General features: G+C 38.8%; 1 protein-coding gene across 6 annotated transcripts in view; it reads right to left on the bottom strand.

The window, feature by feature from the left end:
• Positions 1-20507, bottom strand: part of FHOD3 (formin homology 2 domain containing 3) — a 367917-nt gene that overhangs the window by 293344 nt on the left and 54066 nt on the right. For all 6 annotated transcript variants that reach the window (XM_057371019.1, XM_057371020.1, XM_057371025.1 and 3 more), the window contains exon 3: positions 18507-18571. In XM_057371019.1, coding sequence (XP_057227002.1) covers positions 18507-18571 — 65 coding nt within the window. The remainder of the gene's footprint in view (positions 1-18506; positions 18572-20507) is intronic.

Genomic DNA, 20507 nt, shown 5'->3' with positions numbered 1-20507 from the left:
TAGGCATTTAAACTACATATACCTTTCTACATTTCTGTAGTCAAAAAATGAGTATTTTGAAGCAGAGATTATCCTTTTCAAGTATTTGGAAAGTACCTGGCATGTAAGCATATAAAATAAATCACAATAGGAATAATGGTTGTTTCCACTTTTATACTCCTTCCTTTTGGTATTACAGCCAAAGACCTCCAGGAAGGTTGCTGTTGATTCTAGCCCTAGTCATGTATGTAGTGTCATGCAATACATTTGTCTCCTTCCCTAATTACCTTACACTGTTTCAATCTCTTTCCCAAGCAGTTGTCTGTCTGTTGCAGCAGTATTGTACCTCTGCTCAACTGACCTGTCCTCTAGCAGTGAGCCTGTATTGAATTAACTCAGCTTCATTTCAACCCAGGTGTCTCTTTACAGCAGCACTGAAGGCTTCCCTAGTAAAACCACCACTTCTTCCCTAAAGCAATGAGGAAATCCAAGTGTTCAATTTGARTATGAAGGTGACCAAGACCACTGTAACATATGTCTACCCCACTTAGAGATTCCTCAGAAGCAGGCATTACCTCAGGCAGGGATGGAAGGGTGAGCTGGTTGGCTTTTTTCCCCCTCCATTTGCTTAGTAGCCTCAACAGTATTTCTGTATCCTCAGATTTCATTTTTTGTGCCAAATACCCTACTGTAATACCAGGGAAAGTCTTCAGCAACTTTAACTGCCTTCACAGCTGTTCCTTTGGAAATCTGCAGGGTATGCAACACATAAGCACCCAGCACCAATCCGTATCATAATTTACTCAAGATAAATTGCTCAGATTCGGAAATTCAAGAGTCATAGACAAACTCCTAGTCCAATCCTTCCTCCCACTCTAGACATTTGTCCACTGCTTCTAAGTTGTCAATACTCAATGAACACTTGCCACATACAACACTCTGCTGATTAAAATCAATGCTATGAGAATGTACTCAGCATAAAATTAATTCTGCAGAATCCCTTAAGGAGAACTGCTGCTGAATAGAAATGTTCAATCTGAAATTTGAGCACGAGACATCAATTAATCTTTGGCTGTTGATCGCTACCCCAACTGTGTTTATCTTAATTTTATTGCATTCTCAGATTCCACCTTGGAAGCTCCTTGCTGCTTTGAACCCAAAATCTACAGAGTAACAACAAAGGTCAGCACAAGTATTTCACATCCATACACGACAGAAATGACATACAGGCTGTACCAGCTTCTCTGCTGACTTACAAAAGAATTAGTTTGCACAGGCTGAAGATCTGATTCAGCACACTCAGCTGTTCTCAAACTTYGCATGCCAAGTCAGGTCAGCGGTAATTAAATCTCAGGCTGCAGGTCTAGCAGCAATTCAATTTTATCCAGAATCTACAGGATGAACTTAGCAATTTGAAGATGCAACTGAAAGCAAAAAGARTGGCTGTTGCAGTGTTCATGTATATTAAGTAGGAATTTTATAGAGGAGATTATGTAAYGTGGGACAGCAGAGGACTACTCTCAAAGGATGCCCTTCCCAGTCTTCATGGAGACTAGCAGAAAATAAATACCTGTCTRAAGTGATTTTTACTAGATGTGATGTAGTAAACTACATTTAATACAGAACAGTGTAAACTAGCACTGATTTCCCAGAGCACATTCTTTACAGCATACCATTTTGAAAGCATGCACGAGTTTTCAAATTAACATCCATAAACACCCTTGTGCATAAAAACTAATGCTGCAGAGGATGCTTTTCTTCCTTGTGGAAAGCAATGCTTATACTTCATGAGTCGCTTTACATTTCTGATATATGCAGCAGATTTGCAGAGACTTTTTGTGAGTTTCCATGGTAAACTGACCTCCTCTGTACACAGCGGGTATCAGCTGCCCTCTCTGCTCACCAGAAATTGCCCTCAGCACCCTCATACTTTTCTTTGCCACTATGGGACAGATTTACACATGAAAACAGACAGGGCAGCTTTAGGATTTTCAACCCCTCTCAAATGAGGATTCACAATCACTGAGCAACCAAGTAGGAAAACTGAAGTCATAGGCACATTGCCTGCCGGTGAACAAGTACCAGTGACTGAAGTGCACAGCTCTAAGACACAGAAAAGCAGAAAGGGAGTAAAAAAAAAAATTAAGCAAATCTTCAAAATATGAATATTTAACAAATAAAGGAACTGATTTCAAGATCTAAGCTCCCATAGCTTCAGCAGAAATTAATGCAACTATTTCTGGCTCCAAATGGGAAAAATTTATTAGATAGTGGAAATAACAAGAGGACAAGGAGATCAGGATATTTAAAACATGTTAGATGAAACAGGACCAAGAAAAAGTTTCCTCAACAGAACGTTTCTACCATAACYTGAATTTAGCTAATCCTCAATACACACATGGTCCTCCATCTCCCCCAAATAATCAAACTGACCAAGAGTTAGGAAGCCATTATTGTATTTCATTTTGCTTCCARTATGTGCACAACTCATGACATTAGTGGTTGGTTGGGATACACACTGACCCTTCTYTAACCCAAATTATTAAAAGTCATCAAGAAGCTTAACAAATTGCTAGATCTTTCCAAACACATAAGCCTCCTTAGCAAATGTCTTCAGAAAATTCTTGCATTCAAGCCTTATGAAAATACCGTCATGAGGAAGAAGATAAAATCACCCCTACAAGCACTGTATCTTCGGCAGTTCAACAAGTAGAGGGGAAAGTGTAGTGACATAGGAGTGGTGTTATTTCTGATAAGGTAAGGAGCTCATAAAGCAAATACCTGTTTTCTGTCAAATTACAGTCATTATTCTTACTAAATAACATTAATTGAAATTTACTGATGATATTCAAGCAATTTTACTCACATGATCTCAAATTACAGCCAAACATAGCAAACTTTTTTCTTGAGTCTGTTATGGATTCATGAAAAATCAGTGATGAGCAAGCAAAAAGAGGYATTAGTTACATTTTGATTAGAATGAAAAACAGATGTGTGGTGATTAATCACATTCAAGTTAAGACAAACCCATTCTGGCACAATGAACACAAGGGTTAGTTCTGGCTCCTTCTATACACCTGCACATCAGGGTACACCTTCATTTCCATATCAGCAGAGATGTATCAGAGCAAACTCAGACCTTCATTAACCCCACAGAAAGTCCAGACCTAAAATTATATCCAATTTATACTTAAAACATTTTAATTCTGGGTCTAGCAAACCAATCTGATGAACTGGCCCTGTGCTGATTACCACCATCATAAAAAATGTGAAAAAAACATTACATGGAAAGGGAGAAAATTTTGAGCAGAATGAGCAAGGGAAGTAAGAGTTTCAGCTGTGAAGAAATGACAAAGGAACACTCAATACTTACTGGATAATAGAAGAGAGATGAAATTCACTGCAGAGCAGTGTTACATATTTGGTGGGGTTTTTTTTTGGTTTTTTTTTTTTTTTTGTTTGGGGTTATTTGGTTGGGGGTTTTGTGGGTATTTTGGTGGGTTTTTACAACTCTACAAACCCTCCATATGATGATGGCCTTGAATAGACTTCTATCRTTCAGAAGCTGCTCAGGTGMTCCAGTTCTGCAGCAAAGCTGCTTTTCAGCTGCTCCAGAGCAAAATGATCCTTGGAATTATTTTTAAAGGAATACAACACAAAGAAGAAAGCATCATTAAAATTCTGTTTAAAGAAATTGTGCACCCACATTTTCATAGCAAGTACAAGTGAGATGCTGAGTCTCTAACACTATACATAACGCTCTAGCTCTTTCAGTTTTGCCTTTAATTAACCTTGTTACARCAGATAACTGTTGTATTTTAAGGAAGCATAGTACAGTGAAGACAGCCCAGTTTGCACTGAAGGAATGGCCACCTAGGTAATTCCTAAACATTTTACAGGCATTTMCCATTATTTATAGGGATTTCCATTCCTTAAGAGATGACCAATGAGAGTATGGCTACCAGGCTTTCGGCTTTCAGCAGAAGGCTGAAAGTGAATAGGGAATTCCTTTCCCAATACAGCTATAGGGAATAAAATTAAAGTTTCAAGTACAAAAAAAAAAAAAAAAAAAAAAAAAAAAAGCCTCTCCCTCACCCAGATGCAGTTGAACGGTTTGAACTCATGCTTATGATATTGATTTTGTATACACTAAAGGTTTGAAGGGTGCCTCAAACGTAGCTGGGCAGGTTCCCAGAAAGAAAATCTACAGAGGATGACAAACTGTGAAGACACCACCTTTGAGTCCCTGAAGCACAAAAGTGCCAGAGGATGGAGAATCATCTGTTGAAATACTGTCACTCTTTTTTATACTCTTCCCTTCAGCAACTCAAACAAGAGCTGTTGCAAAAAAGAGCGGAAAGGTAGGGGAACTGGCATAGCTAAATCTTTGATCTGTTCCAGCAAAGGCCATTTTGTTGCACAGCAACAAAATCACTTCATTAATCACTTCACGCTTGCCCACTCTTTTTAAGAGTGAAGATGAAAATCAGTCAGAAGTCATCCAYTGGGAATAAATTAATTAATTTCTGTAAAATAATCCTGTACAAAATAAAGCAATCACCTCCACAGTTTCTTTTGATTCAGGATAACATAGGTCAGTTTACTGGCACTACAACCTGTACAGTGTATGTGTTGCAAGTCTCTCATTTCATCAAAGCAAGACCATGTATTCACATCTTTCCTACAAATAACTGTTCCCTGAGGATGYTGGAGTTATTTACCACTACATTATTACCTTCTTAGTTTTCCAAATATGAAAAATCATACCGCAAAGGGTGGGTATAGCATTATTCTTCTATTTGGTTGCTAGGGTCTAGAAAATTATTTCCTTTCAGAAAACAGAGTAAGTTTTTATGCTTTTACCTCACWTGCTAGCAAGGAATGCTCCCACAGATCCTGCCTGTACACTCTGTTTTCTACCTGCACAGCTGTCCCCAGGCAAGAGACACTAAAATTTTTCCTACTCCACATGTGATTCAGCTGCAAAAAGGAACAGTATTCAGGTTTCAAGAGATGGTCAGAGGGCAAGTACACTTTAAGAAAGGCAGCACCTAAAAGGAAAAAAAAAAAAAAATCCAGGCTGGAATTTTCCAGAGCTGAAAGCAGAGAACCAAGTGTCTGTAACCAGCATTCATTTTGCAGCTGTCCCAGAGGTATTTGTTCATTTTCTGTGAACATAAGCAGCACAATATGGCTTTCCTACCTGTGCAGTTCACAGCAGCCAAAGTACCAGGCAGCTATGCAAATCAAGAGAACATGGAACAATAAACATAAGATTGAGAAAACTGGGMTATTCACTAACAGGTCTTTAATGAAAGTCTAACGAATCAAAATGGAAAAGAAATACCCATTCTTGGAAAAATCCATTTTTCCAAGAAATTTAATCTCTTTATATTTGACCAAGACTGTCAAAGAAGTGAGTCTGAGAAACATAATCCTAATTACCTCATAATGGAAAAACTAATCCAGTCACTTGGGGCACATGTGAGAAATCCACAGAACATGAACATCACCTTGTTCTCCAGCGTGTGTTTTGTTCAGTCTGATTAAAACCCCTGAAAGCCACAAGCAAGCTGCCTCSTTTGTCAGGCATGAGGCAGTGCTTTGGGAGCCTCGGGTTCAGGGGAAGATGCCAAGTTCTCATTTTCACACACGCTTCCCACTGCCCCATGAGGRCCATGGGTTACTGAAAAAGCATTAGGCTAACAGAATGAGATGGTAGGCCACTGCTTTGGACAGACAAAGGCAGGGGACAAATGCTGAAGGTGGGGATCCACACCAATTTAAATCATGCTAGAAACTTCCTTGTAACACTAAGACGCTCAATTTCTGAATCAGATATGGTGCTCAAAATGACAAACACATCTGCAAGCAAATGCTCCATCCACAACAGCTACTTTTGTTCTGAAATGACAGGGCTGATGAAAGTAAATGTWAGAAGTTCCCTGCATAATTCTGATGTTACTTAACCCCAAGGTATTCATGAAAAGAAAGGGTGGGTAGATAGGAATTCGGGTTCTTCGTCCAGATTGTGCTACTGTTTYTCTTCCTGAAGAAAATAAGCTAAGCCTGATAACAAGTAGCAAGGTTGTAATACATTTCATGTACTATCAATGAGGTAAGAAAAAAARAAAAAWTAAAAGCAATGTTGTCATGCATGTGTAAGTGCATAAACAGTAGCATCACAGACAGAGATGAAAAGGTCTCCAGGACAAAGTTGGGTCGCTGTAATGCTGGCTGTCGTATCAAGAAGGCAGAATTGTCAGGTGTAAGTCACAATTTCACTATCTACCAACAAGACAGGGCAAAAAGGCTGAATACTGACATGTACCACAGCCACCCCTGATAAGGTATTTTATTTAGAAGCTCAGGACATTCAGCTGCCCTGAAAAGAGATTCCTTCTTTTCTCCGTGGGGAGAAGACCCTTGTAGGTACAGCTACAGCCCACAAAGTGACTCTATCCTTCTTTTCCTTGTTATTCTTAGGAAACACAGAAAAGATCTTTCCAGCTGGGAGCTGAATGCCAAAGTACAGCTGACTCGACCCTCAAAGGGAGGCACAGGCAGCAGCCTGTGTGCGCGGCGCCTGGGCTGCCTGACCGCCTGACACCGACCCATCCATCAGCAGGMGGCACAGGCAGGCGGCAGCCGCCTCCAGAAGCTGCCAGCTGCAGGGCATCAGGCTCAGAGGAGGAGCAGGCAATGCCAGAAAATAACAGCAGCAATGGCACAGACACAAAATGAAAAGAAATCCCCCTGTTCAGCGTTCACAGTTGGCACATAAAACAGCAGGCTTGGCAACACAGGAAGCTCCTTGCTTCCTCTGAGGGTGGTTGTGTCAGAAAGAGCAGAGAAAAACTCTAACTTTCCTCTTCTCCTGTGAAGGCATGTACCTGCACATCTGATCCCCAGGAACCTGGATGGTACAAGTAATCAAAAAGCACCATCTCGTTTGAGTACAAGGTTGTTGTTTTTTAAGGGTAGAATGGACCAGCTCTCACCCCAAAGCACCTTTTAGGGTAAGGATTTGCCCAGAAAGACCTGTGCTCCAAAGTTGAAAATTTCTGTCTCAGCAAAGCCCTCAGTACACGTGTAGAGTCCATCTCTACTTGCTTGCATCTATGTGAAGAGCCAATGGAGGTAACTCACAGCTTGAATCCCTGAACTTCACTTGCTCTTCCCAAACTTCATCCCAGAATAACTTCAGGAGTTATTCCCGTAAGTAAATTTACCTATACAAATTATGCATTAGATCATGATAGGAACTAGGAAAAAGAAATCAGTGCAATTATATTCKAAGTTTGGCAAGGAATCAAATTTCAAAAAAAAAGCTGCTGTCATTCGAGAATGACTATTAGGACCCTGAAGACAGAAACCAGAAATGGACAATGGACTGCATGCATACCTCTCACCCAGGAAATTGCTCTCCTAATGTGTTCCCTTTATGGTCAATGGAGCAAGAGCAGTTGAGGGCAGGAACATAACTGAGATGCTCCGATGTGCCCTCTAGGTTGGCTCTGTTCCCCAGGACAGAGGAGGCCCCGTGGCTGATGCAGAGGCTGAGCAGCATGCCTGGCGTCACTGCGACAATGACAACACGAGCACTCCTGGCAGGGGTACAGCAACAAACCTGCACCTAGAAACACTTCTTTCCTACATAGTTAAAAGCAACTTAAGCAATATGAGAAAGAATAACTCTGYCCAATGTGTTGAAGCAGCTTGGCAGCTGAAAAAAGGCTTGCAAGGGTTTTACCATTTTCCTGYCACAAAGAAAAGAGGGAAGACCTAAATCCATGTTGTTTTCTTGTGTTTGGAGGTTTTTTGCATTGGAGGGTTCTTTTGAGGCCTGGGTGTTCATTGTTGTGGCTTTTTTGGGTTTTTTTAAGTGTAAGATTAGATGTTCTCAGTCTTCACAAAACAGATAAAATTGCAAAAATACTTTTTCTGCATAGCACCTGCTGTTTTTCTGTTTAGCTTTTTGTTTTGTCTTTTTGTACTGAGAAATTAAGAAACTGGGCATTTCTGTGTTTGAACTGCTCCCACTTTCTGCCTTCCTGACAAACATCCCCAGGGCCAGGGRGTTTGATAAAGGTTTTCTGGTTAGTTACGTATGGTGGTGGACCTTTCATGAAAACCAGCCCAGGTTTTCTACAGCAAGTTTTTCCTAAGCACAACACCAAGAATTTCACCGTAACAACATGGGAAAAAAAAAGGTAAGGAAGCCTCCTGATGTATTTCTGATGCAGTTACAAGGAAACACTYATGCATGCTCTGAGCAGCAAGAAGCAGAAAGGCAGTCACAGGTGGCATCATCACCATCCTTCCTGCCCAGAACAGCTCATGCAGCCCCTACACGTTCCAGAATGAGCTCTACTGCTAAAAGTGCTGAGGAAAACTCTAGTCCCTGGGCATGGGGGAGATCAATCCCAGACCTCCTTCCATGCCCAACCTGACAAGAAGCTTTCCACACTCTGAGCTGTCCCTGTTTCACACAAAGTCAAGAAGTAAGCAAATGTCTCCAGAGGCATTTGATTCTGAACAGACTTTCAAGTGTCCGTTGAGTCTAAATTTAGGATTATGGGAAGGAGTAAGGAAGACATCCAACATTTGTATTTTACTCCCCAAAACAGAAACAAGTTATCTTGATAYGCTAGTTTTATACATTCTGAAGCTATAACTGGCCCTTAAAATGGAAGTGTAAACCTTGTGAACAGTCACAGAGAGAAATAAACCTGCAGAAACAGGGTTTTTTTTTTAAACAAAGACATTATCAACATACTCCTCTTCATGTTTTAATAGYAAGACCAGAGCTAAATATTTAATGTCTGAAAGGTTAAAAGAAACCTGATATATAACTTCATACATACCAGACTTAGCCTGAACTGCTAAATATGAATTGACACGGCTTATGACATCCTACATCTTTCAATAGCATRCTGCTCAGCCACAGTAACTGCTGGGGTTCTAAATAAAGAGGTTACAACTTTACCTCTTTGGAGCCTAAATTTTTATRTGCCTTGTTGAGTCATAAGCAGGAAAAGAAATTTTAAAGAAGCTGTTATCATTATTAAAATATAGATGCTCCAGAAAAAGTATCAACCAAAAATAACACCAAAAGCACACAAACCCTCCCTCTCCTCTCCAAACAAAAACCCTAMATCCAGCAAAGGTACAGCTCATCATTAAAAACACTTGAAAGAAATGAAAAGTTGTGAAATAAAGCAAGTTTTCTGCATTACATTATATTGCCAATTAAATATTGCCCTCTCCCTTCCCCTTTTCCAGACAGAGATACCATGATTTCCYYAATTTCATCAAGCTCATACAAGTACAAAAGCATAATGAAAATGAAGAACCACCACTCATGACCMTATCTGACCATGGTATTTCTGAGCCCAAGATGAGAATTTCATCTAAATACCTCCAGAGGTCCTGTCACAATATTTTACAAGAGAGTAAATACTTTATTCTTGSAACTGTGTAGATTTGGTGGATATCTCACTTGACAGTTCTAGASAACATAATATGTATTACATCAGGGGGCTCTGCCACCTATTCAAATAAAGCTCTTCAGTCCTTGCAGTATTTATTTTATGAAAGAAATAAATTGAGAAGCACACAACTTACAAATTAAGTCATCTTAATTTCAACAGAAATAAAAGCAGCTGCTCATGAAAAAGATGAAAAGAATATAAATGAAAGAGGAATAGAATAGCTGAAGGCAAGGAAAGAACAGGACACACTACTTGAACGTCATAATGAAAATCAACAACAGAGAGCAACTATTTCTTGACAGCTGAATTACAAGATAGTGAATTTATCATTACATATCATTGTGAGAAAAAAATAATTAATCATACAAAAAATCAGTCAAACAGCATTATGAAACCACGTGTGTTTTGAAATTGATAAACTTCCACAGTGAGATCTTCCAATGGTAATAAAACCTTCCTTTCAGTAAGTGTAAGGACTAAAACAACATAGCCCTAGTCTGAAATATGATACCCATATACCTGGACTTGCAGCAAGTTCACAAAAAGTTGGCAAGCAGCATTTGTTCGAAGCATCATTGACCATGAGTTTGAACACTTTGCTAACATCATTTTTAAAGGTAATCAGCCCAACCATGTTCAAACATGCATCTCCTGATCTTGGAGATCACCAATATATTTTCTTTTTTAAGCCAGCAAAAATAAACTATCATAAGGCATCTAAAGCTTACATRTAATGATTAATTTTGAAGAGAGGGGAAGCTTCCTTTCCACTACAGCATGATTCCCTGTTTTAGGAACTAACACCCCTTCTTCCCTTTTATTACACTACATGTACAGGTCCATGCATCTTAAAGCACCTCACGGAGGCTGGAACTATGTTTAGCTTACTTCCACCTTCCACCAAAATCAGCATCCCTCCGCTTTCCTTAAAAACAAGAGCTAAATGAGAGGTCAGGCTGAGAACACCACACAAAAATACCAACGTTTCCTATTCCAAACACACAGCTTTTAAGTACCAACTTCTAGTTTCTCTTCTATAGTTTAGGTTCTTAATTTTGTTTTACTGTATTAAGCTTTGCGGGTAAAGCTTAAAACATGACAGAGTGTTGAATTGTTCCAAGAGAACTAATCCGAATCCAATTCACTTGGTTGGTTCATATTTTCTGCATAGGGCAGGTTTACATGGAAGCAGGAAACAAATAATTCCATTATTTTCTGAGTGCAATTTATTTGAAGATATTAAATATAAACTTAACCTTTCCCCCCTAATTAAGGGCTTGAACATGGTGTACTTCAGTCTACAGCAAAATGAGTTCAACTGACCATAAGGGGAAGAACTGCTTTGTGTGTCAATACAAGTATCTATAAAGCATGGGRGAAATAGCTAAAAAGGGAAACTATATAAAAAGTATCAACAGCTATTAATGTACTATCAACATAACTGACCTCACTGAAGTAGATAAAACTGTTGTTACCAGCCATTTTCAGAGGAATCCATTATAAGTAGCTATAAACAGTTAAATTTTTAATACAGTATTTTTTTAATCTTCAAAAAGACATGTGCTTAGATTGCAGGAAAAAATATCCACTTAAAAAAATTCCACATATCAATAATATAGTACTTTCTAATTACTTCAGGAAAAAGATYTTAAGTCTAAATAGACTTCCATTGGGGAGTGGGAAGCAAAGTATCATACTAATTTTCCTTCCTGGTTTTATGAGGAAATGGTTTCCTTTACGATACCRTTGAAGATGAATGTGGAATTTTTGYTGYGGTTTTTATTTTRTATAGAAATGAGACTTGCTTTAAATCTCACTATGTTTTCAGACTCAAAAGTAAATTCCATCTTCCTTGCAGATTTTTACATATGGCAAAAAACAAAAAAGGGGAAAGGTGTCAGGGGAAAAAAAAAGGTCAGAAAGAGGATATCCCAATGCAAATACATTTCACTCAATTCCTATAGTACTTCCCAGAGTGAGCGGACTCAGATAAGCTTTCACATTTTAAAACAATGTTTCCCAAGACAAGAAATGCATCCCACTAGCATGCTCCACAGATGTCCTTTCAAATCTGGAAAAAGCCCATCTAATCCAAGAACCTACCACTTTAATGTGAAAATGCCACTGCTAATAGGGACTTTACCTGCTCTACAGCTTCTTGTTTCTTCTTGCTACAAAGGCTATTTTAAATGCCATAATTTAAGTTAAATATGCAGTGACAAACCTTAGAAATATACCTTTGTCTTGAATAGCTTCTGAAATCCTGCAGGACTGCCCAGAGCTTTGTCAGTGAGATAACAGAAGGTAAAACAGAGGTTATAGGGAAGTGTCATGGTTTATCCCCACAAAGGAGGCTAACTAAACACATGCACAAGGAGTACAACAGAAATCTAAAGAAATTTAAAGAGGTGTACATTTTTAAAGCAAAACCACAAGTTATTTATATGGATAGATTTTTTACAAAGTAATCTGATCTGGGAACCAGGGGATTTTACTTAGAGCATCTGTGTTCCACATTCTCAGGAAAGAAAATTTAAATAATCCTAAAAGCTGAAAAAGGTATTTTTATCACAGCCTTTGCAGCTATTTCACATTTCACTCAAACTGAAAGAGAGCTGAACCAGATATCTCAATCACATCTGGATGCAGGCCCCAGTAAGTATTGTGTGCACTGACTTAACTAGAACTCAGATTATTCTGTTAAAAAAGCCTAACCCTTCAAAAATTGCCCCCAAGTTCTGGCATTCCTTCTCATGTTTTTTCAATTTGTGTGATGTCAGTTTACATCTAATAAGCATGTTGCTTATTATCTTCATTTAAGTCAGGACTTTTACCAAGTTACAGCAAGAGTCATAGGAAGCATATCACGATTACAAATCCATAATGCATGCAAGATCCCTGTCTAGCACCATTAAATCCATTAATCACAGTCTTTTTGGTCCCAATTATGCTAAGAAGATATTCAATAAAGCAATTTCAACTCACCTCTCTCTCTCCTGTTACCATCAGTGCAAAGAAGGCAAAACCACAGCACTTCCGACAAATTCTCAAGGCACCTCTTTTGTTCCCTTTAAATTAAATCCGAATTGGTTGCACGTTTTACTGAACTGCTAATGCTCTCCACATGTTCCCTCTCTCAAACTGAAAATGTTTTCTATTAGGAATGCCTAACACTGAACATAAAACTGTAAAATGTCCTTCAAACAACCCAAAGCTCCTCTCTTTCTTTGGAATGTATCACTACTTGCACAAATGAAGTGCTCACAGTCCCACGATTAAGCTTTCTTTAGGAAAGCATTTTGATACGACTCTTTTTCTTAGTGTGTTCAGAAACTTCCTTACCAAAAGAAAGCTGTTTGTTTTAAAAGCCATAGTTATGCTATTTCCTTAAAAAAAAAAAATAAAAAAAAAAACCAACAAAAAAAAACCAACAAAAAAAAAATTAAGGTTTTAAAGCATGGACTAGAGGAACCCCACATCATCCATGTGCCTGAAAAACCTACTCCAGCCCTCAGCACACAGCAAATGCACATGTGCCAGACAGATGAAATGGGGTAATGGTATTTGCAGGGAGAAGAAACCCATGTGAGACAGTACCAAGAACATGGGTTGTAGGCACAAGCTTAACAYGGCTCTCAGAGAATGAAATGCAACATGGTTTCATATTTCCTTAACCATAATAGTACGGACTTTTCAACACTTCAATTCTATAATCTTAAGAGGAAAACCCACATTTTTTCTCCCTTCAGTCCTTATATCTCAACTTCTCTGCAACAAAGGATCAGGTACAGCTACAGATTCAAGACAGGATTTTGTCTTTGTGAAAGCGTTGTGGTTCCACTCGGGAGGAACTTGTCCCTCCATGTGTTTGAGGTGCAAGTCCTACCAGAAGGTTTGATAGATGCAGAAATAGTTGCATAATCTAATCATATCTGCTCTAACATATGCAACAAGTCCACATAATGGATAACAGAAGGGAATGCTGTACATGGAGAAAAGGACTAGCTGCATAGTTCAGCTATTACAGGACAAATAAAAACAGCTGGCTTCTACTAGCCCCCTAGTTACAACCAGCTTACAGCTTCCCTCAGGTATCCCAGAACAAATCAGGCTCAAGAAGATATTTATGGCTACATTTCATAAATGATATCACGAGCAAGGGATATCAAAAAGATAATCCCAAGAGCTCTGTGGAAAGGCTGGGTTATTGGTGCTAACACTGCTGGTTAGCACAGATAGCCTGGTAATAGGGGCCAGAAAGAGCCGTTGTGTGKCATGGCAGAGCTTGTGTCCCAGAGCCAGGAATAATCCATGGCTGAGGTAACTGTGCATTGGCTCACATGCAACAGCCAATAGAACTGGATTATAAAAGGGTTATAACAACTAACACCAAAGCTATATTATATATTTAGCAAGACTCTTGCAATAATATACTTGCCCTCTGTTTACGGCCCTCCCTGGATCAAGCTATGAAATGTAATATACACAAATATCTATGCAAATTATTTTTAATCTATTGGCATATAAAAGAAAGACTGCATAAATACAGGAGTGAGGTGCAGACATACAAAAAAATGCAATTTTACAGTGCAAAACCTTTTTAAATAACTGACTAGGGGTAGTGGCTGTGTGTTTTAGCTGGTTTTGTTGGTTTATTTRGTTTGGGGTTTTTTGGGGTATTTTAATAATAAACTGACACAAGAAGGTAGTAAAATTTAAAATATTCCTTGCAACATTTGCTGACCTTCCAAGACACAGTACTCAAAGTAATCCCAGGTCAACACATGCACTCGGAATCACATCAATTTTGTTATTTGCATTCTTCTTGTATTACATTGTATTAACAACTGAAGCTTATATCAAACTTCTTTTGGCAGAATCATTCTAAGTCATTGTCATGGATCCCTGTCCAAACATCATTCTCAGCATTGATTGCAACACTCCCGATTTAGCATCAGGCATAAGCATTTTAGAAGAGGACATGGGCCTCTTTTGGGCTAAATAGATCGTCCAGATCTGTAAAAACAAATGGTGTCTTTCCTCTCASAGAACACATCAGATTTTGAGAATAAAAACTATGAAGCAATGAACAAACAAATGAAGCAGCAGCCACAAATAGAGCTGTTCAGCCAAGGACCTAATGGCTAAACCAAGTCCCTTGCAGGAAAAGTGGAGCTGGTAAAGATCTTTAAAATTTCACTGTCATAATGTTGCTCTGACTTAAACCTTCCATTTAGTTTCAGGGGCTAAAACTTTTGACAATGCTGGTATTCACTCCCTATAGCTACATTCTCATTTACATTAGACTTTATTCAGGCTTCAGCTGAGACCTGTAATTGTTAAATACATACAAACTAAAATAATGTTAAGACACAACTAAATACAAAGTCATATGGCTGCCAAAAAATACTAAAGTGACTTTTCCCACAAGGGTAGTAACTCATAATAAATGTGATTTGAATAAAAGGTCAAATTTGAAAGCTTGTGGGAAAAAAGCCCTACAGTTGACACTATCTGATTTAAGGAGCTCGCGGAGCCCAGAAGGCCAAGCATACTCTGGGCTGCATCAAAAGCGTGGCCAGCAGGGTAACCAAGAGGATTCTGCCTCTCTGCTCTGCCCTTGTGAGACCTCACCTAGACACTGCATCCAGTTCTGGGGTCCCCTGCGCAGGAAGGACATGGACATGGTAGACTGGGTCTAGAGGGCACAAAAATGCTCCAGCCCTCACGTCACCTCTCCTGTGAAGACTGAGAGAACTGGGGCCGTTCAGCCAGGAGATGAAAAGGCTTCAAGGAGACCTTATAGCAGCTTTCCAGTAAAAAAAAGAGGAAAAACCATTTTTTTATATGGGCAGCTAGTGATAGGACAAGGGGCAATGGTTTTAAACTGAGAGAGGGCAGACCTTAATTGGATATTAGGAAGAAATCCTTTATTGTGAGGGTGGTGAGGCGCTGAATCAGGTTGCTCAGAGAAGCTGTRGATGCTGAATCTCTGGAAGTGTTGAAGGCCAGCTTGGATGAGGCCCTGAGCAACCTGTTCTGGTGGATGGCATCACCACCCATGGCAGCAGGTTAGAACAAGATGATTTTTAACCCTATCTATTCTATGATTCTATGATTCTTCCACTAAGGTCTTTGGACATCAACAAGTGCAAAAATACATCTATAATTTTCAATTAGTTATATTCTCTGAACAGAATTGGTTTCAGCAAACCTCTTGTGGTATTAAGAAACATTCTAAATATTGAAGTTTGTACTAAAACCACTTAAATGTATTAGTGCTTAATTAATCCTGATTATTTAATCAGGATGAAAYCAATATGGGAAAAGAAATAGAGTAAAATTTAAAAGAAAATTTGTTCCTTCATGCTGAAAGTCCTTAGTATGAACATAAGAAAATAACTCAAATTGAGAGTAAAAGAAAAAAAAGAAAGCATTAATGCATAAAATTAAGGTACTTAAGAGGGACTCATATTTAGCAGGGTAGAAAATAGCACAACTTCTGCACTCAAGTTATAATTATTCCTTCCCTGCTCTGTTTAAAATAAAAAAAAAAAACCCTACCCCACTTGACATGGGGCATGCTGTCTTCCCAACTCTCCAAAAATATTGGCCTGTAGTCAATACATCCTCTGACACTGAAGCCCAATGAATTCTCCAGAGAACTGAAGTCACTGACGATGGAAAACTTTATCTGGACATCTGAACATAAACACTTTTGTTATTTCCCACAATTTAAAAGCACAATGAGTTAGGAAGAAAGAAAAAATATTGAAGCAACTTCCAAGGAGAGAGATTATGGCAGGAAAGCTATTTCTTTACACCTGTCAGCTCTTAAGAGCAAAGTAAAACACTAAAAACAATGATGACACGAGGCTTAGCAAAAAGATCACCACATAACAAAGCACATCTTCTCAGAAAGCAGCCCTAGCTACCTGTTGGGGACTTTGCAGAGTCAGTAACATYGCTAATCACAATGCTTTTCCATGGATACTGTGAAGAATGAAAGTTCCCAAAGCATGACAGTTTTGCTCCACATAACTCCAGCTCAGATTCCTCTAGCTCCTGGTTTCTACTCCAAATACGTAACACATCTTTTAACCTCTAAACCTAAAGCTTGCATTTGAAAATAGAGGTTAACAGTYAGCTGATGTGCACACACACAAGATGAAGCGAAGCAGTACCCACTGTGCTAGTGAAATAACCCTCTTATTCTGGGGTTTAACTGCTAGGCATAGCCCTCCAAACAGCGCCAGTAATAAGAAACACAGAATGTTCCCTGACTATTTCAAACTATCCCATACCAAATAATAAGACAAGCTTGATATGCAAAACATAAAAGAAAATAAGAGAAAAGAAACTACATTACACCAAGCTATGGGCTGAAACAAAAACTTAACCCAAATTCTAAACTTCAGCAGGGGGGATGGAAATTAGAACCAGAACTTGCATTTGGCTTTTCTGMCTATAATGAACCAAGCCAAAAGCTCATATCCAAACACACCTCTTCTCTAGGAGTTTGAAATCTGGACTCAAGTTTTGCAGCCTGGCTTCCTCTATACTCACTGCTGAATACATCACTGCTGCCAGAGAGCAACAGCACCTGACAAGGGAACACACTTTAATACAGGAACAATTAAGATACATGCRCAGTAACACGCCTAATTGCCCACAGTGAGCTTGAATGGAAACAGATAACAACAATGCAACCACACGTGGAAGCTCAGAACCTGATGCGCTCCAATTCCTCGATGGCTGCACTCTGGAGAAAAAAAAAAGTACATGAAAATTCTTTTTATAAAACCTCAATCCGGGAAACTTATCAAATCTTGTYCTGCTGCACTGGTCTGTTTTGCCAAATATATTTCCAGACCTAACAARAACAATCTTCTCCAAGCTGTTCTTAATTTCACTCACATTTATAAAATCAGTTTAGACTTTGCATCATCTCTGTTCCTCCTCTAACACTCAACATGTAGGCTTGCTCTACTGTTCTTCCTCAAGTCCATGGGAGTAGAGGAGAAACTGTTCCTGCACAAGGCAGCCTAGAGATCGTTCTCTATGAGAGGTATTTGAGGAATTCTGTAGGTTGCTTATACTCAGTTCAAATTCTCAGAAATGCCATTTCATAACATATCCTGGGGGCAGGGGAAATCGTTTAGCTGTATTTAAAGCCTGAATCCTCCAAAAGCAGTGTCACTGGAGAAATTACACAAAACTTTGACTTTCTCCTCCTCCTTTTAAGAAGAATTTTCAGGGCTTCAGCTATGGTCTCTTGAAGCAAGAACAACAAGTTAAACATATTAGTAAGCTGAATCTAGTATGGCGAAGCTAAAAACAACAGTGACACAGACACACAGGATTTTTAAATTTTGGGTTTTTTTTAAACCAGCCTCCCATAAAATCTAGCCTAGTACCACCAGGACGTGAGCATTAGCTTTGTCACTGTCACTCAGTGAAACATTCTGCTCTGTAGAATGTTGAAGAACATACTAATGCTATCCCAGAACATCAGCCTCCATTCATGTAACCTTAAAGCTCTTTTGACACTTTATGAATTTCATTAGACTTTTCCTTGTGGCAGCATTGTTTTAACCAGGGTTTTAAAGACACTGACACTGTGATACTGACAAACATGTGTCCAAGATCGGCAAGATGTGAAGTAATAAACTTTATATGCTATTAAAATATAACASTTAGCAGTCAGCCAACAATTCTTCWGATCTCATTCCCAATCCAGAACAGTCTTTTTGAGATGCAAAGGCTGTGACAAGTCAGATAATAGCAGATTCTTCAAAGTACCACCCAACCATCTCAATTCATTGTCAAATGCTATACTTCCCTGGGATGTTTAACATGCCTTAGGGGTAGTGCAGTTAATACAACCTAATTTCAGCATGCAACAAACAAAATAATAAAATCAATTTATTGGCCATTATCATCAACTTGGAACATAGCCGAGTCTGATTCATACTCCCCAGATTTGCTTMTTGGAAATCGATTTACTTGCTTTTTCAGACATATGGAACTTACCAATGCAGGCATGGACTCTCACTGACAGCTGGGTCCTTAGAATTATGCTGTGCTTCTTGCCCCTCCTAAAAAGAGAAGAAAAATATATAAAGGTGTAGTGAGGAAGAAGAGCAACTGGAAATAGAGAGAAGCTGAGCCAAGGCAAAAAGGGGTGGAAGGAAAAGTGTTAGAAATTTTGTCTTTGTTTCTCCACTGTTAATCCACTTCCRTTTTATTTTGCAATAAATTAATTTTCCTCAAGTCAAGACTGTTTTGTCTATGATAGTAATATTTAAGTGATCTCTCCATCTTTATCTCAATCAAAAAGGTTTTTTTGCCTTATTTCCCCACGCTTCTGTTGGGGACAGGGAACAAGAGAGCAGCTGGGTGGGCATTTGGGCACAGGCCAAGGACAACCCACCACTATGAAAACTGCATTAGAGAAGTATCAAGCGATGACTGCACAGTTTAATTGTCACAGAAATACTTTAATGCTAGTATAATTAAGCATTAAAAGAAAATCCATGATAAAACAAGAGGTTGCTGACACTTTCACCGATCTGCTCATRTAGCCTAATGGGTTTTTAAAGCACAAAGGTAGCAGTGTTTTTCATGCAAAGAGGGAAAACTGAGTCCTTCCTCACTCTGGCTCTCAGTTCCRTGATGGTCTTAAATGGAAAGACTATTTTAATTAGCTGCTACATGTCTCATTTGTTTTTCAGTCAAATTACTCTTAGTTGCACTTCTTCAACTTGCACAAGAGCGCCRTTCTTGATTTCTAGGTGCTACACCTGCAAACTGGCATGAGGGTACAGACACTACCTTGTTTCTGCCCCCAAACCTGCTCACTTGATGGAAGGTGGGAGGATAAGAAAAGCCAAATGTCTATTTTTCTTGTTCAGCAGCATATTCTCCCTTTTTTCTCTGAAACTAAAAATGCAATTCCCACCCATGTGGCTCTAGGTGGCCCMGACGACCTCCAGTGATCCCTTCCAACCTCAGCCATTCTGTGATTCAGTGAATTTATTGTGGGAAAAGATGCATGAAAGCAGACTGTTTTTACAACACAATCAGATGCCTGTCTGACGTAGTTTSTGTCATGCAAACCCTAAACCCACTTCTACATACAAGATAGAACCCAACCAGCAAATCTTTCTCAGTTATATACTTTGCAATTCTGATGAGAGGCTTCAGGGCTAAACCCTTTACACAGACATCCAGCAGAATCTTCTACTGGATGGAACTTAGAACAGGTTTCCAGTAACAACAGAAGTTCTTCCCCACTTTATTGTTTTCTTGACCACAGTTATTTTGCAGAACAGAAATATTTTTAATTCTTTCTATGGGAAAAAAAAAAAAAAAAAAAAAAAAAAAAAAAAAAAAAAAAAAAAAAAAAAATAAAAAAAAAAAAAAAAAAAAAAACCAAACATGAAATGTTTTATATTATTTCTCTGAAAGATTTGCAAGGGAAGGAAGGTAAGGGAAGAAGTGACAGGTATTTGCAGAAAAACATTGCCCCTAAAAAACATACAGGAAAACAAAGAAGAGTAAGGACCTGAAAAACATGGTTAATGTGGACCTGTGTATCTGCTAATAGAGGACTTTGTTTCAGTTTCAGAATGGCAACGTTTCTCTATAGATTAAAAAAAATTAACAGATTTTTTTAAAAAAACAAAACACCTTTATTAAAAATTATTTTTAATGGGTCTGCTTGGAAATCATTAGGACAAAGCATGCAAAGTGTGACCATCCTCTTAAAAACATTTGAAGCACCAAGCAGCAAATGCTACTGTCCCCATAAAAGCTGGCTGTAGTTTGGACTGTGAAATTTCCTGGAGCAGTTCCAGGTTTAGGRCTCTCTGCCCACCTAAACTCCTCCTGTAGTTCTGGTTGGACAGAGTCCTTGCCTGTGCTCATATTCTGCAAATTTTTAACAGCTGCCCCTTCCCACAGGAGTGCCAGGGCTCCTCTGGAATATTTAATTTGCCAGATTAGTGAGGAATCTTTGACCAAACCTCTTTT

This window comes from Malurus melanocephalus, unplaced genomic scaffold, assembly GCF_030028575.1.
Source record: "Malurus melanocephalus ecotype Western Australia unplaced genomic scaffold, MMel_1.1 scaffold_138, whole genome shotgun sequence".
NCBI classification, from domain to species: Eukaryota; Metazoa; Chordata; class Aves; order Passeriformes; family Maluridae; genus Malurus; species Malurus melanocephalus.
This window is presented reverse-complemented; position numbering and strand designations above follow the sequence as displayed.